Source organism: Caloenas nicobarica, chromosome 1 (assembly GCF_036013445.1).
Source record: "Caloenas nicobarica isolate bCalNic1 chromosome 1, bCalNic1.hap1, whole genome shotgun sequence".
Classification (NCBI taxonomy): Eukaryota; Metazoa; Chordata; class Aves; order Columbiformes; family Columbidae; genus Caloenas; species Caloenas nicobarica.
Genome location: NC_088245.1, coordinates 86465244 through 86483201, shown reverse-complemented (window position 1 = coordinate 86483201; position 17958 = coordinate 86465244). Strand labels below are relative to the sequence as shown.

The 17958-nt window shown below is 46.1% G+C and overlaps 2 protein-coding genes across 2 annotated transcripts; one reads left to right on the top strand and one right to left on the bottom strand.

The window, feature by feature from the left end:
• Positions 1 to 8176: 8176 nt before the first annotated feature.
• Positions 8177 to 11792, bottom strand: PRSS2 (serine protease 2). The gene is made up of 5 exons (XM_065630437.1): positions 11753 to 11792; positions 10873 to 11041; positions 10015 to 10268; positions 9081 to 9217; positions 8177 to 8326 (listed from the first exon to the last, which is right to left on the bottom strand). The coding sequence occupies exons 1-5, from the start codon at positions 11790 to 11792 to the stop codon at positions 8177 to 8179; spliced, it is 750 nt and encodes a 249-aa protein (XP_065486509.1).
• Positions 11793 to 13292: 1500 nt separating this feature from the next.
• Positions 13293 to 16908, top strand: LOC135986464 (trypsin-like). The gene is made up of 5 exons (XM_065630426.1): positions 13293 to 13332; positions 14044 to 14212; positions 14817 to 15070; positions 15868 to 16004; positions 16759 to 16908. Exons 1-5 carry the CDS (start codon positions 13293 to 13295, stop codon positions 16906 to 16908), a joined length of 750 nt encoding a protein of 249 aa, XP_065486498.1.
• The last annotated feature ends 1050 nt before the right edge of the window (positions 16909 to 17958 follow it).

Genomic DNA, 17958 nt, shown 5'->3' with positions numbered 1-17958 from the left:
CTGAAACCACTAGAATAGTGGTCTCCAGACACTTCTGATCAGTAAAATATTTTTGAGTCTGCAGTATGTGTATATTTAATAATTGATAACTATATAAATATAATACTGAAGTTCTAATGTTTTCTTCCCACAACCCGGTGCACCCTCTTGCACACTTTGGAGACCACTGCACTGGAACACTGTAAACCAGGAGCCTGTTGATTGCAGATGCCAAAGAGCAAAAGATGCAGAACCCATCCCCAGACACTCTCCTGGCCTCCTGCAACAGGGGATTTATCGTTCTTATGTCAGATGTCGCGTCTTTCAACAAGCTCTTCCCAGGCAGGATGGACTTGGGGAGAGAAAATCAACAGTCCCTCCACCACACAGCTCTGTGAGATGTACAAGGACTAGCGTGAGAAATACCTCCACTTCATGCTCCTGGGAAACCTCCTCTCTGCCAGCCCATGGTCACGCCAGGTTTCCCTTTCCCAGGATCTTGCGTCAGCCTGGACAAATGTATTTACTTTATCTCAGTCCAGTGGTCATAGAATCATAGAATCATTTTGGTTGGAAGAGACCCTCAGAATCATCAAGTCCAACAGTTAACCTATCTCTGGCACTAAACCATGTCCCTGAGAAACTCATCTATGCATCTTTTACACACCTCCAGGTATGGTGACTCAACCACTTCTCTGGGCAGCCTGTTCCGAGGCCTGAAAACTCTTTCCGTGAATAAATTTTACCTAATATCCAATTTAAGCCTCCCCTGGTGCAACTTGAGGCCGTTTCCTCTCATCCTATCACTTGTTACTTGGGAGAAGAGAACAACACCCTCCATGCTACAACCTCCTTTCAGGTAGTTGTAGAGAGCGATAAGGTCACCCCTCAGCCTCCTTTTCTCCAGGCTAAACAGCCTCATTTCCCTTAGCTGCTCCTCGTAAGACTTGTTCTCCAGACCCTTCACCAGCTTCATTGTCCTTCTCTGAACTCTCTCCTCAATGTCTTTCCTGTAGTGAGGGGCCCAAAGCTGAACACAGTATTCTAGGTGCGGCCTCACTAGCGCTGAGTACGGGGGAATGATCACTTCCCTACTCCTGCTGGCCACACTATTCTTGACGCACGTAAGGATGCTGTTGGCCTTTTTGGCCACCTAGGCACACTGCTGTCTCATATTCAGCTGCCTGTCAACTGACACCCCCAGATCCTTTTCCACTAGGCAGCTTTCCAGCCACTCTTCCCCAAGCCTGTAGCGTTGCATGGGGTCGTTGCGACCCAAGTGCAGGGCCCGTCACTTGGCCTTGTTGCACCTCATAAAACTGGCCTCACCCCATTGGCATGCCACCCCTGGGTTTGTCCCTGCTCTGCCTGGTTTTCTCCCATTCCCCCTTCAAACCTAGTTTAAAGCTCTTTCAATGAGCCCTGCGGCTCCTGTCCGAGGATCCTTTTCCCCCTTTGAGACAGGTGCCTCCCATTTGTTGCTAGCAGGCCAGGTGTCATGTAAACTGACCCATGATCAAAAAACCAAAATTCTGCTGGGGACACCAGTCCCAGAGCCAGGTATTGATCTGCTCGGGTCTTCCTGTATCATCCCTCATCGCACCCTGCAACTAGGGGAACAGAGGAGAACACTACTTGTGCTCCTGATCCCTTAACCAGTCGTCCCAGGGCCCCAGAGTCCCGCTTGATTGCCTTCGGATTTCCCATTGCAGTGTCATTGCTGCCTACTTGAAAAGTTAGTAGTGGAAAATAATCTGAGGGCCTTACCAGGGCAGGAAGTTTTCTCTTCATGTCTTTAACCCCGGCCCCAGGGAGGCACCAGACTTCTCTAAGAAGTGGGTCCGGTCTGCATAGCGAGCCTTCTGTTCTCTTCACAAGGGAGTCTCCTATGACAATGACCCATCTTTTTTCCTTTATAGCAGCTGTTTTGGTCAGGGTGCAGATCGACTTGTCCTCTGTGGCACCTCCAACTTAGTTGAACCATCTTCCTCAATACTGTTGTTCGGTTGCACTTGCAGAGCCTCGTACCCGTTGTGCAAGGGAATCTGGGAAGGTGGAGTAGTCACAGCAGAGACCCTCCTCCTTCTGCGCCGGGCAGGAACATGCTGCCATTGCCACCTATCCCTTGAGTCACTAAGTTCCACCATGCGGAGAGTAGTGAGTCCTCTATACGATGCACCCTGTCTACCCGCTGGGCCTGCCCCAGGGAAGGCAGGGTGCAACTCCCAGTGGTCTATCTCCCTCTCACTCTCCTTGATATTCCTCAAGCTACTCACCTCTTCCTGGAGCCTTGTCACTAAGCAGAGGAGTCCCTCTACGTGGGCACATTGCCCACAGCTGTGTTCACCGATGCCATCCAGTATCAGCGTAGGAGCAGGGCACACCCTGCAACCTGACGCCTGGGTGGCAGTGTCTTCCCACCAGATCTTGGTCTGGACAGCTGCATCACTTGTGTTGGAAGCCAACCTTATGGAAGCCATGGCTTTCTGCCAGGTGGATACAATTACTCCCTGGTTGAGCTTCTCCGCCCTTCCTGCACGCCCTTCCATGCAAACTGCCACACAAACTGCTCTGTTTGCCACACTCCAGTCACTAGCACTCCCTAGGCTGTTTTTTATAGGCGTGGTCACCGTTGCCCTGGCAATGCCCAGGCCTTGTCAGTAACTCTCACGAGAGCTGGCGGTTCCTGGCACGTGCCTCGGCCTTCCCCCGCCTTGGGAAAATCCTCCTTGTGCTGAGATCTGCTGCTTTGCTGCAGACCAAATTGGCGTCAGAGCAGCTCCCCTCCGCAACCGATTGTGAATCTTCCCTCCAGAGCTGTGGGATTTGATCTGCTGAGTTTGAGTCGGCTGTGTAGTACTTGAACTCCTAAACGGTATCCGAACATGTGTTTTGTAATGTTGTTGGAGTGCTGAATAATTTTAGACAAACTCCGTTTCTAGTTGGTTCTCTGACAAAGAGTTCTGGTTAGAATAAAGTCTCTTTGGAGCTTATCGCCTGTCTAAATTGACTTTTGGGGTACCTCCGTGACAGAGGGTAAGGGGAGAACAGGTAAGGGATTATATGTGTTCATGGCCAAAGGATTACGTGTGCACACCTGATTCTTTTTATCATTTGGCTAGGATGTCAAAATTTCACCATTCTGCATCTCAACCCCCTCCAGGTCGCTCCGAAGTCCGGATCCTAGGTCTCTTGAAGTAATCTTTCAGGCATCAAAGTTCGTAGAAATGAACAATTTACTAGAGTAGTACAGCAGCAGTGTCAGCTCGAGCATTTGTGCCTTCGCAGAGGTGCTGAGCTGAGCATAGAAGTCCCTGGGAAATTATACCCTTACAGACTACTTCCCACCCCTCACGTGACGATTCAGTCCAATAGTAATATTTGAGTCTGGGGTCCTCTTGCTTCTCATTGGATTCTTTGACTGCATTGAGAGAGGCCGTTGTTTTGTTTAGCTGCAGACATTGTTGATGGTCCATAGCTGCTTCATGCTGGCCTTGAAGGTGTTATTTTGTCTGAAAGAATCCTGTTTTGCTCAGCAGAGTGCAAAACAGGCATTATCTTGTGGGTGGTGTTGATGGTTTGTAGCTGCTTTGTTTTCAATTAGGCAGATACAAGTTTGGTGAACACGAGAGGAGCTTTACGACATACAGTTTAAGATTTCAGCAAATTCAGCTAACTAAGGAACTAAGCAGACAGTATATTAAAAATGATGTGACCTTATAATTGTAAGGGATTCACTCTATTTAAAACACATTTACTTAAGCTAAATGACTAATATAAAACTTAACTTGGGCTCATCCAGTGATCTGTGAGAAGTAGAAGATCATCGCCATACAGACACCTTTGTTTGGCAAAGAGAGCTCAAAGTAGGCTCACCCAGGCTGCCGCATGTATGGAATAAAGTGGATGGCTAGCAGTCAAGTTGCATACAGTGAGAAAGGTATGCACAAGACTCATCTGCACTCTCAACTTATTGTTGTTCAGTGTGCCGTTCTGCTTCCTTGTGTGTTTCCTAAAAGGAGTTCTTGGCCTGACTGCAGCTCAGACCTTTAACTCCTTTAGTGCCTGTAGCAAACTGTGGCTGATTTGGCTAGGGGGATGGGGGTCAAGTGCATCCATCTCACATCCTCATAGAGAAGCAGGCAAATTATTGGTTACGTAAGTGACAGTGCAGTGCATTAAAAACTGGCTTCACATCCAGTGCCAGAGGCTTGCAAGCGGTGACAGATGGTCCAGCTGGAAGTCAGTCTGTGCTGGTTTACACCAGGGGTTGATACTGGGTTCAATACTGTTCAGCATCTTCATTAATGGCCTATAGGATTGACGGAATACACCTTCAGCAAGTTCATAGATGATACAGAACTGAGGGGCGTGGCTGATACACCAGACGGTTTTGCCAGCATGCAGAGACACCTCAACCAGGCTGGGGAACTGGGCTGAGAGGGATCTCTCAATGTTCCATGAGGGGAAAGGCAGGGTCCTGCATCTGGGGAGGAATAACCCAGGCACCAGTACACAGTGCAGGCTGTCTGGCTGGAAAACAGCTTTGCCAAGAAGGATCTGGGGGTCCTGGTGGACAACAAGCTGACCATGAGCCAGCGATACACCCTTGCAGCAAAAAAACCCAAAAGGCCAATGATGTCCTGAGCTGCATTAGCAAGTGTGTTGCCAAGCAGGTCAAGGGAGGTGATCCACCCTCTCTGCTCAGCACTTCTGAAGCTGTGTCTGGAGCGCTGGGTCCAAGCTCTGGGCTCCCCAGTACAAGAAAGAGATGGACTTACTGGAGTGGGTCTAACACAGGACCACAAAGTTGATTGAAGGACTGGATCATCTTTCATATGACAACAGGCAAAGAGAGCCAGTATCCCTTAGCCTGGAGAAGACAAGGCTCAGGTGTGATCTTATCAACGTGCATAAACACCTAAAGGGAAGTATGAATAAAGATGAGGGAATCAGACTCTTTTCAATGGTGCCTAGTGACAGAACAAGAGGCAATTGGCACAAATTAAAATACGTAAAATGAAATTCCATCTGACCATAAGAAAACACATTTTTAGCATTGTTTTACTGGGAACAGAGAGGTTGTGCCATCTCCATCCTTGAAGATACTCCAAACCCGACTGGATACGTTCCTGAATAACCTAACCCTGGTTGAGCAGGAAGGGCTAGACTGTAGGATCTCAAAAGGTCCCTTCTGGATGGACCTACCCCATTTGCTGGACAAGCTTAGGGAGCAGCTCAAGAGAGAAGGACCCAGGGCTGTGTGGGGCAACACACTACCTCCAGTCAGCAAGGTGCTCTGTGGCAATAATCCACCATACCTTGGGCTCTGCTAGCCAGAATGGAGCTGTCAGGTCCAGGAGGGGGATCATTCCACCACCCTGTTCCACACTGAGGAGGCCACAGCTGTGGACTGGAACCACCTTGCGTCCCCAGGACAAGGCAGATGTCTCTCAGAGGTCTTGGAGATGGTGAGCCACCGGAACACAGGGCAGGTGAGGAGAGGTTGAGGGCTCTGGGTTTGTCTGGCCAGGAGATGAGACGGCAGGGAAGCACTAGTTGCAGCCTCTCATTCCCCAGAGGGAGCTGAGGATGGGTTAGAGACAGACGCTCCTTGGGGGTGCCCAGGAAATGACCGAAAGGTGGTGGGCACAAGCTGGGATGGGGAAATTCTGCTGAGGCAGAGGGACGAATCCTTTGCCAGAGGTGTGAGGCATCTCTGTCACTTCTGTATTGGTGCCCAGGGTGCTGTTATAATTTTTGGACATGGACTGCCTCTACCACTTGGTTACTTCCTTGCCATGCCAGGTTGGTGCAAGGTTTGCATGGCTTTGTGCACTGGAATGTATTGCATTTGATCGCACTGGACTTCTTCCTGAGAAAAATAAAGTACGGGACACTTTCTCCTGTTGACCCTTAGGCTCCAACCAAGGCTCACAGCTCTGTAATCCTCTCACTCCTGCTGTGCAGAGCTGTGTGATAAAAGCAGTGTGTACACATGTCAGCAGAGGGAGTGAGAAAAATAATGTCCTCACATCTAGAGTGCTCTGCAGATGTCTGCTTCTCTTATTAGACAGTACAAAGGAGGGAACAACTTTGTCAGTGACCTCTTCACGGCACTGTCCACCGCAGGCATTAGTGATGTTCCAGCCATGTGAGGATATTCCAGAAATTTGAAAATGAAGAATCTGGAAAGTGGAATTTCTTCTTTACCCACTAGAGATCTTGACACATCTGGGGGATAGTGACAGAGGACTGGGACTGTTTCCAGACTACCCTTCTCAACATCCATGTCTGTCATATTTCAGAATCTACTCTGTCTGATGATAGAAGTATTTCTTCCTCACCTTTTCTTTTTCTCTTTTTGTTGCATCCTCTCCTCCGTCCTCCAACATTTTCTTCTCCTTTCCCCTAAGATACTAGGCAAAGATATCAACCAATGTCCACTCACAGTGGTCAGGGAGGGCAAACCTGTGACTTTCAAGTGCTCCCAGATAAGAACTCTTTCTCCTGGTGAAAACAGACTGAAGGGAAAGATGCCAGGCTACAGCTCAGGGCTTTTTCTGGAAAAAGGCAGATGCTGAGAAGGATTTTAGCCGGTGCTTCCAGTGATACAGGCAACTAACTAACTAACATTTAAATATGCTTAAAGAGCTAACCCTTAACCCACATAGCAATTGCCTAGCTTAGAGCTTTGTGTAACTTATTGTATGAGAAACAGGAGTTCGGTGACGACTTCACAGGCCTTGCAAAGATAAAAAACCTAGCTGCAACCTTGGGTGAACAAGATAATGAAAATCTTGGGCACAGGACAGGAGATAAGCCAGTTCTAACCAGCTCATCAGTTTGAGCCCCGGCCAACTCAGCACACCAGGCCAGAGGTAATAGTGTACAGCGAAGAATGCTATGGGCCTTCATCCAGGAGACCCTGGCCCATGACCACCAGGTGGCACTGCGTGGGCGCAACCAGGAGAGGCCGGGCGTGGAGACTATGGAAATGATTTCCCAGAACTCATTGTAGTAAGATCCGCCTTCTTGGGGACAGGTTATGAATACGTATAGGAGTTCCTAGAATTTTCATGAGTATGTAATACTTTACAGCATTTAACCAAGTTCACGGCTGCTGGAAATTTGCAGACATCTTGGGTGGACTTATCCCTTGTGTGCTCAGCGCTGAATAAACATACCTTCTTTATAACCTTACAGGTTGTAAAGTAATTTCCATGCCTCACCGGAGCAATGGGACACAAAACTATGATCTGATCCTGTTCGTATATGGTGCCTATCTCAGTGACAAAACACCTGAGAGAGCCAGGCACAAACCTCTCTGTCAGCAAACAGCACTTGTTCCTTCATGCCTTGCTCTTTCTCCTCTCCTCTCCTCTCCTCTCCTCTCCTCTCCTCTCCTCTCCTCTCCTCTCCTCTCCTCTCCTCTCCTCTCCTTTCCTCCAGTATCAGATTTCTTTGAAAATTCTCCCCATTCCCCATTTCACTTATCCTCTGCTTTTTCTATACTTTTCTTTTACTCAAATTCTCTATTTTTTTTTTTTTTTTTAACACAGCTCCACAGCCCATTGGCAACTTTGGCAGCAATTTCATGGACTTTCAATTCCCACGTGAGCTGGTGTTAGGAGGACTTCAAACCAGGTACAGGCAGCAGCCCCAGTGGCACTGGCACATGAAGAGAGCAAGCCCTAGCGTGAGGTTGTTTCATTCCCCAAGTAGAGCTTTCAGGGAGGTTCCACTAGGGAATTTTCGGTAATATTGTCGGGAGTGGGGGCAATGGGGACTGTTTGTGTTGCTGTCTGCTGTTTTCAACAGGAGGAGTATGCTGCCTCTGTGATTTAAAACGCTCTCTCAGCTGTTTCAGGCAGTTTTGTAGCACCTGATAAACAGAAAAGATGTTCTGCTCCACAGATGGCTCCCTGTAACTGACTGAAAGACTCCTGAAGATGAATCTGCAAAATGTTCCAAGATGTTGCTAGTTGAGAGGCACTATAAACAGTAAATATTTTCCCCAGCGTGACATTCTATGCCTCTTTCTTCCATATCATAGCCTACAGAAGTACCCAGAGAAACGTTGCAGAGAGAAGAGGTGCCTGAAAGTGTTTATTTTTTTTTTAATAATTTTTGTCTCTCCAGTCCCAAAACAGAAGAAAATGATGAGAAAAGCCAGGATGCATAGAACAAGAGTGTCTCAGTTTGCAGCGATAGTTTCTTCGATCCAGGAGACATAATTGCAAACCTTAGTGTAAACCCCAGGATAGCCTCTCAGCGCACATCCATAACCCCAAGAAACAATGCCCTGGAGCTGCCCGTTGCAGACTACTGGACCTCCGGAATCTCCCTGTGGAGATAAAAGTTACGGCTATTCAGCAAATGGTATCAGCATGAGTGATGAGCCAGAGATCCCAGAAATCGTGGACATTCGACAAGCTCCGTTGGGCTTTTTCCACACAGAAGTTCTAGAAAGGTCATTTCTGATTATGGCTCTACACCTGATACTACTATGCCTTACTTTAGCTCCAAGGGCACCACAGCTAAGGATGAGTAAGCTGCCTGTTTTTGACGGATGCAGTCTTTGGCAGATGCTTCGGATATGTGTGCCTTAAACTTTATTCTGCCAAATATTTCCTTGGAGCTAGGCACATGTAAAGGCAGAGCAATTGTGAAGTGTGTTCATTTTCCAGACTGCCTGGATCTTGGCATACTGGCCATTTCATTTTCGGTGAGTCCAAAACTAAGGTTTGCGACCCAGGCTCTAAAGTAATGGTATCATGTTGATACCATTACTATTGCCTCTCTGGTGCAGCACTCCCCGATGTTCAACAGCCCGAGGTGCAGGAGGCGGCATAGTCTGCCTGTGGAGATTTAGGGCAGACTATTGTCTCAAAAAAGGGACAATCACTAATTGAGTGGGGAAAAAATCTAGCCTCACTCGATAAGCAACTTGCACCCTAAGTGTCTGCTGTTGTTCAGAAAATCACAACATTCAGACATGCCAGTGCAGTGAGGATAACATATTCCCTTAATATGATGGCCTCTTCTACTAGCAAAAGGCAGGAGAGAAACATATGGGAAAGCAGAGGCCGGAGTTTCACCTGGCAGGAGTCTTTTCCTCCCTCCAGGAATCCTACACATATCATGTTGTTGGTAATTTCCCCGGGGTAGGCTCCGCTGCACTGGCTTGAGGAGAGTACAGGAGCATTCAGGCACTGCAAGTCATCTGGATACTGAGCTACAAGAAAATAGAGAGAGACAGTTGATGACATCTCTGAGCCCATTTCAGAGCCCAGAGAAGGTCTTTCTTAGCAGAAAAGTAATCACCGAACATCCTGTTTTAGCACTCGTCATTTTTCCTCTGAAGAGTTACTGCAGCATGGATTTATTTTGTTTAGATGGAACAGATTCTATCCATGGGTCCACCATTTTACACTGCAGCCACATTTATTTTTCTGATACCTGGAAAATCATCAGCTGGCAAGTGTGGAGCTAAAAGCTGCTCTTGTAGCATATATGTTGGAGCAAACCTGGGCCTCAGGAAAACCATCCTCTCCTCTGGTGCAGGTTTAGTTGTCACCAGTGGATGAGACACGAGTCACTGTCCACACCTCTGACCATTGGTGTAGGAGGAGGGAGCTCTCTTGTAGGCATTTGAGATCCACAGTCACAGATTTTGATCTTGTTCTCAGAGAACTGACAACTCTATGGACATCTGTTAAATTGCTAGTGCTTGGCACTGCGCAGCTGATGGCACCAGGCCACAAAATTGATGGCAGTGTGAACATCCTGGTGAACAGCACATGGATGACTGAAGTGATTCCATGTCTGTAACACAGAACAAGAGGAAGTACCTTATAAAGGCTTGCCTTTAAAGCAGTTAAATGATTACCATCCTACAGACACTGGTCACTCAAAAAGGCCTGTCCCACAGCACTTCTCTGTGCTTTACCCTGTACTGTTTGGACTTAATGGTGACATCTTAGCTTGCCTCCCAGGCCCTCATGATGCTGTACGTTCCCACAGAGTACTCACTGCCATAGCTGAGCAAGTTGCCCCAGCCAGAGATCAGGCATGTGGTGCCTGCAGCCACACAGCTGGTTGGCAGAGGAACTGTTTGGACAGCTCGGGTGAGCACGGCTGGTTCGGCGAGCTTGATGAGCAAAATGTCGTTGTCCAGTGTTTTGGAGCTGTAATTAGGGTGGCGGATGATTTTAGCTGCATTAATCAACTGCTCTGTCGATTCTGTGAGCTCCAGGTTCTTTTTCCCAAGCTGCACTTGGATGCGACTGGAAAAGAGCAGGAATGGTATACACTTTACTGCTCCCGACAGGCGACGAGAAACCTCCCTGTCACCATACACACTCACTTCAACATCGCTATTGGCGTAGCTGTTTTAATTCAGGTTATCTTTCTTGTCCTGCAATAAGTCCTGGGGGTCGACACTGAAATCTTACCCATTCCCAGTAGAAGTGGTGAATTTCTGCAGGTTTATTTTGTTGAGCTGGGACAAGTTAAATATATAACAGTACTTTATACAAACATTCTGGAAAAAGGCAAACTGCTATCACCCTCACCTCACTCCTCTTCCTGTTCTCCAGTGGCTAAGTCTTAACCAAGACTGATGCAATTACAAGAAATCACAGCCCATAACCTGTTGCTAGATTATCGCATTGTCGTTTCAGAAAGTGCTCTGCATTCAGAGGAACATCTGCAGAAGTGAAAAACCCCTTATGATGCCTTCTCCCAGCTTCCTGAATGAGCCACCCATGCCTTGGTTGTCTCCTCTCAGAAGGGAGTCACATATTTGGCTCTCACAGATCAGAATTCCTGCTAGAAGTGAACTGGAAGAGAGAAGTAAGTTATGGAAGAAAATATTCTTTTTCCACTCACGTCTTGTAGCAGTGAGCAGCTGAAAGGACCCACTGGGTGTTGATGAGGGAGCCTCCGCAGAAGTGATAGCCAGAATTCAGGGACACCTGATAGGGGACAGAGTTCGCTGCACAGGTGTAGCCTCCCACGATCTTGTCATCATCATCATCAGTGTTGATGGGAAAGGCAACTGGGAGATAAGGAGTGACGTATGTCAACCTCTGGCATAAGGAATCTTGTGCGTCTGTGACTGCCTGAGGCACCTCACCTGTAGACTCTGCTTCTGTAAAAACTCACGGGAGCAGTGGTGGGCAAGTGTAATGGACATTCATTTGCTGCTCCCTAAAATAAGGTGATCAGGCTTAGGTTGGCATCTCATGTATCTGCATCTAAAGCACTGGCTGCTAGGCCCAGAGTGAACATAAGGACACAGAAAAGGTGATCTTGTTGGATCAGACCAAAGGTCTGTCTGTCCCACCATCCTGTCTGCAGAAGTGGTCAATGGTGGACTGAGTGTAAGCACAAAAACAAGTTTGCAGTGATATTTCCTTGGACCACTTGCCCATAGTCCCAAAATTTACAGCAGCTTTAGGACTTCCTGAGCCAGAGGAATTATCTTTGTACTTCATAGTCCTTAAGAGAGAGACAGTCTTTTTTTCTGAAGCTATGGACATGTTTCAGTACTCCTGGGTCAAGAACCCCTATGAAGGCATTCATTCCACATTTTGTGACAGAAGCAAGTATGAACAGACAGCAGTCAAAAAAAGTTACAGTGCTCTGCCTTAAGACTTTTGCAAACTGAAAATGGAGTTCACTTTCCCACAACGGACTACCTTGCAAATATGCTCAGAAAATGAGTTTCCTTATAAATTACAAGGACAGAAGTAAAGAATGTACTCACCAGCCACACCAACAAAGGCGACAAACAGTAAGTACTTCATGATCTTGACACAGCCTCAGGCACAGACTGGTGGACTGGAAGCGTGAGCTGCTAGAAATACGTTTTTAGAAATGGCCTTATCTCTAGCCCAAGGTTTTCTCCAGACAAGAAGTACAGAGTGGAAAATTTAAAGATGCAAATGTGGGCACTACAGGCACTGGTAGAAATAAAAATAACGTATCTGTTAATCATAAACTTTTCCTAAGATAGAAAGGTATTTTAAAGTATTTCAGAGGGCAGCCTTCAGCTTAAAAATACATTTGGGCTTTGGAGGATGTGTAGTTGTTTTCTTGTCTCGTTCTTACACGCAGCACCTGTTGATAGCAACAAGACAAACAAGAAGAACAAACAAAAAAACTCCACACAAATTCACTTTCTTGAGTAAGGTGTGTGTGTTTTCATGACATAGAACATAGTGTTTTCACAAATAAATTTTTAACCTACTAAGTTAATTTGTACAAATGTGGGAGTGCTCATCATCTCTCTTGTAAAGATTTCTTGCTTTCCTAATTCTAATTTCTCTTGCCTAATGTAAAGGAGAATATTGGCCTAAGCACCAAACCACATTTTTATTTACCTCTGGAATATTCTATAGCTTCTCATTTTTGCCACAGAAAAATTTCAGTGTATCATCGATGTTTATGAATGTAATGCATATGACCAAAAGTGCTGTGAACACAGATAAGACCTTCTGAAATAATTCTCTGCTAATTTCTGTCATGACCCTGAGTTTGCTAAAACTTGTTGCATTTGATGAATAATCATTTTCCAACTTCATTGTGTTAGCTCCCAGAAGATATGGGATAACCTCAAGTGACTGTAAACAGAAGTCATGTACATTGATATGCTGAAATAGGATGAGACGCAAAACAGAAATAAACTTTCTATTCCATTTCTTGACAAATTATTTGTGAGCCCTGGAGGACTGGTACACACAGAGGTGCTATCCAGATGGAAATTTTCCTTCATGTTTAAGGACAAGTCCAAGGCCAGGGACTCCTCCAAGGTGCTGCAGTACTTGTTTTGGGCTTTGAATTAGTATCTGTGCACATTTTTCCTACAAACAAGTGTATCAACTCAAGAAAATGAATTTGTTAAAATCGACTTAACAAACTCATCATTGAGAGATATTTTTGTGTGTAGGTTTTTTTTGTTTGTTCTTCTTGTTTGTCTTGTTGCTATCAACAGGTGCTGCGTGTAAGAACGAGACAAGAAAACAACTACACATCCTCCAAAGCCCAAATGTATTTTTAAGCTGAAGGCTGCCCTCTGAAATACTTTAAAATACCTTTCTATCTTAGGAAAAGTTTATGATTAACAGATACGTTATTTTTATTTCTACCAGTGCCTGTAGTGCCCACATTTGCATCTTTAAATTTTCCACTCTGTACTTCTTGTCTGGAGAAAACCTTGGGCTAGAGATAAGGCCATTTCTAAAAACGTATTTCTAGCAGCTCACGCTTCCAGTCCACCAGTCTGTGCCTGAGGCTGTGTCAAGATCATGAAGTACTTACTGTTTGTCGCCTTTGTTGGTGTGGCTGGTGAGTACATTCTTTACTTCTGTCCTTGTAATTTATAAGGAAACTCATTTTCTGAGCATATTTGCAAGGTAGTCCGTTGTGGGAAAGTGAACTCCATTTTCAGTTTGCAAAAGTCTTAAGGCAGAGCACTGTAACTTTTTTTGACTGCTGTCTGTTCATACTTGCTTCTGTCACAAAATGTGGAATGAATGCCTTCATAGGGGTTCTTGACCCAGGAGTACTGAAACATGTCCATAGCTTCAGAAAAAAAGACTGTCTCTCTCTTAAGGACTATGAAGTACAAAGATAATTCCTCTGGCTCAGGAAGTCCTAAAGCTGCTGTAAATTTTGGGACTATGGGCAAGTGGTCCAAGGAAATATCACTGCAAACTTGTTTTTGTGCTTACACTCAGTCCACCATTGACCACTTCTGCAGACAGGATGGTGGGACAGACAGACCTTTGGTCTGATCCAACAAGATCACCTTTTCTGTGTCCTTATGTTCACTCTGGGCCTAGCAGCCAGTGCTTTAGATGCAGATACATGAGATGCCAACCTAAGCCTGATCACCTTATTTTAGGGAGCAGCAAATGAATGTCCATTACACTTGCCCACCACTGCTCCCGTGAGTTTTTACAGAAGCAGAGTCTACAGGTGAGGTGCCTCAGGCAGTCACAGACGCACAAGATTCCTTATGCCAGAGGTTGACATACGTCACTCCTTATCTCCCAGTTGCCTTTCCCATCAACACTGATGATGATGATGACAAGATCGTGGGAGGCTACACCTGTGCAGCGAACTCTGTCCCCTATCAGGTGTCCCTGAATTCTGGCTATCACTTCTGCGGAGGCTCCCTCATCAACACCCAGTGGGTCCTTTCAGCTGCTCACTGCTACAAGACGTGAGTGGAAAAAGAATATTTTCTTCCATAACTTACTTCTCTCTTCCAGTTCACTTCTAGCAGGAATTCTGATCTGTGAGAGCCAAATATGTGACTCCCTTCTGAGAGGAGACAACCAAGGCATGGGTGGCTCATTCAGGAAGCTGGGAGAAGGCATCATAAGGGGTTTTTCACTTCTGCAGATGTTCCTCTGAATGCAGAGCACTTTCTGAAACGACAATGCGATAATCTAGCAACAGGTTATGGGCTGTGATTTCTTGTAATTGCATCAGTCTTGGTTAAGACTTAGCCACTGGAGAACAGGAAGAGGAGTGAGGTGAGGGTGATAGCAGTTTGCCTTTTTCCAGAATGTTTGTATAAAGTACTGTTATATATTTAACTTGTCCCAGCTCAACAAAATAAACCTGCAGAAATTCACCACTTCTACTGGGAATGGGTAAGATTTCAGTGTCGACCCCCAGGACTTATTGCAGGACAAGAAAGATAACCTGAATTAAAACAGCTACGCCAATAGCGATGTTGAAGTGAGTGTGTATGGTGACAGGGAGGTTTCTCGTCGCCTGTCGGGAGCAGTAAAGTGTATACCATTCCTGCTCTTTTCCAGTCGCATCCAAGTGCAGCTTGGGAAAAAGAACCTGGAGCTCACAGAATCGACAGAGCAGTTGATTAATGCAGCTAAAATCATCCGCCACCCTAATTACAGCTCCAAAACACTGGACAACGACATTTTGCTCATCAAGCTCGCCGAACCAGCCGTGCTCACCCGAGCTGTCCAAACAGTTCCTCTGCCAACCAGCTGTGTGGCTGCAGGCACCACATGCCTGATCTCTGGCTGGGGCAACTTGCTCAGCTATGGCAGTGAGTACTCTGTGGGAACGTACAGCATCATGAGGGCCTGGGAGGCAAGCTAAGATGTCACCATTAAGTCCAAACAGTACAGGGTAAAGCACAGAGAAGTGCTGTGGGACAGGCCTTTTTGAGTGACCAGTGTCTGTAGGATGGTAATCATTTAACTGCTTTAAAGGCAAGCCTTTATAAGGTACTTCCTCTTGTTCTGTGTTACAGACATGGAATCACTTCAGTCATCCATGTGCTGTTCACCAGGATGTTCACACTGCCATCAATTTTGTGGCCTGGTGCCATCAGCTGCGCAGTGCCAAGCACTAGCAATTTAACAGATGTCCATAGAGTTGTCAGTTCTCTGAGAACAAGATCAAAATCTGTGACTGTGGATCTCAAATGCCTACAAGAGAGCTCCCTCCTCCTACACCAATGGTCAGAGGTGTGGACAGTGACTCGTGTCTCATCCACTGGTGACAACTAAACCTGCACCAGAGGAGAGGATGGTTTTCCTGAGGCCCAGGTTTGCTCCAACATATATGCTACAAGAGCAGCTTTTAGCTCCACACTTGCCAGCTGATGATTTTCCAGGTATCAGAAAAATAAATGTGGCTGCAGTGTAAAATGGTGGACCCATGGATAGAATCTGTTCCATCTAAACAAAATAAATCCATGCTGCAGTAACTCTTCAGAGGAAAAATGACGAGTGCTAAAACAGGATGTTCGGTGATTACTTTTCTGCTAAGAAAGACCTTCTCTGGGCTCTGAAATGGGCTCAGAGATGTCATCAACTGTCTCTCTCTATTTTCTTGTAGCTCAGTATCCAGATGACTTGCAGTGCCTGAATGCTCCTGTACTCTCCTCAAGCCAGTGCAGCGGAGCCTACCCCGGGGAAATTACCAACAACATGATATGTGTAGGATTCCTGGAGGGAGGAAAAGACTCCTGCCAGGTGAAACTCCGGCCTCTGCTTTCCCATATGTTTCTCTCCTGCCTTTTGCTAGTAGAAGAGGCCATCATATTAAGGGAATATGTTATCCTCACTGCACTGGCATGTCTGAATGTTGTGATTTTCTGAACAACAGCAGACACTTAGGGTGCAAGTTGCTTATCGAGTGAGGCTAGATTTTTTCCCCACTCAATTAGTGATTGTCCCTTTTTTGAGACAATAGTCTGCCCTAAATCTCCACAGGCAGACTATGCCGCCTCCTGCACCTCGGGCTGTTGAACATCGGGGAGTGCTGCACCAGAGAGGCAATAGTAATGGTATCAACATGATACCATTACTTTAGAGCCTGGGTCGCAAACCTTAGTTTTGGACTCACCGAAAATGAAATGGCCAGTATGCCAAGATCCAGGCAGTCTGGAAAATGAACACACTTCACAATTGCTCTGCCTTTACATGTGCCTAGCTCCAAGGAAATATTTGGCAGAATAAAGTTTAAGGCACACATATCCGAAGCATCTGCCAAAGACTGCATCCGTCAAAAACAGGCAGCTTACTCATCCTTAGCTGTGGTGCCCTTGGAGCTAAAGTAAGGCACAGTAGTATCAGGTGTAGAGCCATAATCAGAAATGACCTTTCTAGAACTTCTGTGTGGAAAAAGCCCAACGGAGCTTGTCGAATGTCCACGATTTCTGGGATCTCTGGCTCATCACTCATGCTGATACCATTTGCTGAATAGCCGTAACTTTTATCTCCACAGGGAGATTCCGGAGGTCCAGTAGTCTGCAACGGGCAGCTCCAGGGCATTGTTTCTTGGGGTTATGGATGTGCGCTGAGAGGCTATCCTGGGGTTTACACTAAGGTTTGCAATTATGTCTCCTGGATCGAAGAAACTATCGCTGCAAACTGAGACACTCTTGTTCTATGCATCCTGGCTTTTCTCATCATTTTCTTCTGTTTTGGGACTGGAGAGACAAAAATTATTAAAAAAAAAATAAACACTTTCAGGCACCTCTTCTCTCTGCAACGTTTCTCTGGGTACTTCTGTAGGCTATGATATGGAAGAAAGAGGCATAGAATGTCACGCTGGGGAAAATATTTACTGTTTATAGTGCCTCTCAACTAGCAACATCTTGGAACATTTTGCAGATTCATCTTCAGGAGTCTTTCAGTCAGTTACAGGGAGCCATCTGTGGAGCAGAACATCTTTTCTGTTTATCAGGTGCTACAAAACTGCCTGAAACAGCTGAGAGAGCGTTTTAAATCACAGAGGCAGCATACTCCTCCTGTTGAAAACAGCAGACAGCAACACAAACAGTCCCCATTGCCCCCACTCCCGACAATATTACCGAAAATTCCCTAGTGGAACCTCCCTGAAAGCTCTACTTGGGGAATGAAACAACCTCACGCTAGGGCTTGCTCTCTTCATGTGCCAGTGCCACTGGGGCTGCTGCCTGTACCTGGTTTGAAGTCCTCCTAACACCAGCTCACGTGGGAATTGAAAGTCCATGAAATTGCTGCCAAAGTTGCCAATGGGCTGTGGAGCTGTGTTAAAAAAAAAAAAAAAAATAGAGAATTTGAGTAAAAGAAAAGTATAGAAAAAGCAGAGGATAAGTGAAATGGGGAATGGGGAGAATTTTCAAAGAAATCTGATACTGGAGGAAAGGAGAGGAGAGGAGAGGAGAGGAGAGGAGAGGAGAGGAGAGGAGAGGAGAGGAGAGGAGAGGAGAGGAGAGGAGAAAGAGCAAGGCATGAAGGAACAAGTGCTGTTTGCTGACAGAGAGGTTTGTGCCTGGCTCTCTCAGGTGTTTTGTCACTGAGATAGGCACCATATACGAACAGGATCAGATCATAGTTTTGTGTCCCATTGCTCCGGTGAGGCATGGAAATTACTTTACAACCTGTAAGGTTATAAAGAAGGTATGTTTATTCAGCGCTGAGCACACAAGGGATAAGTCCA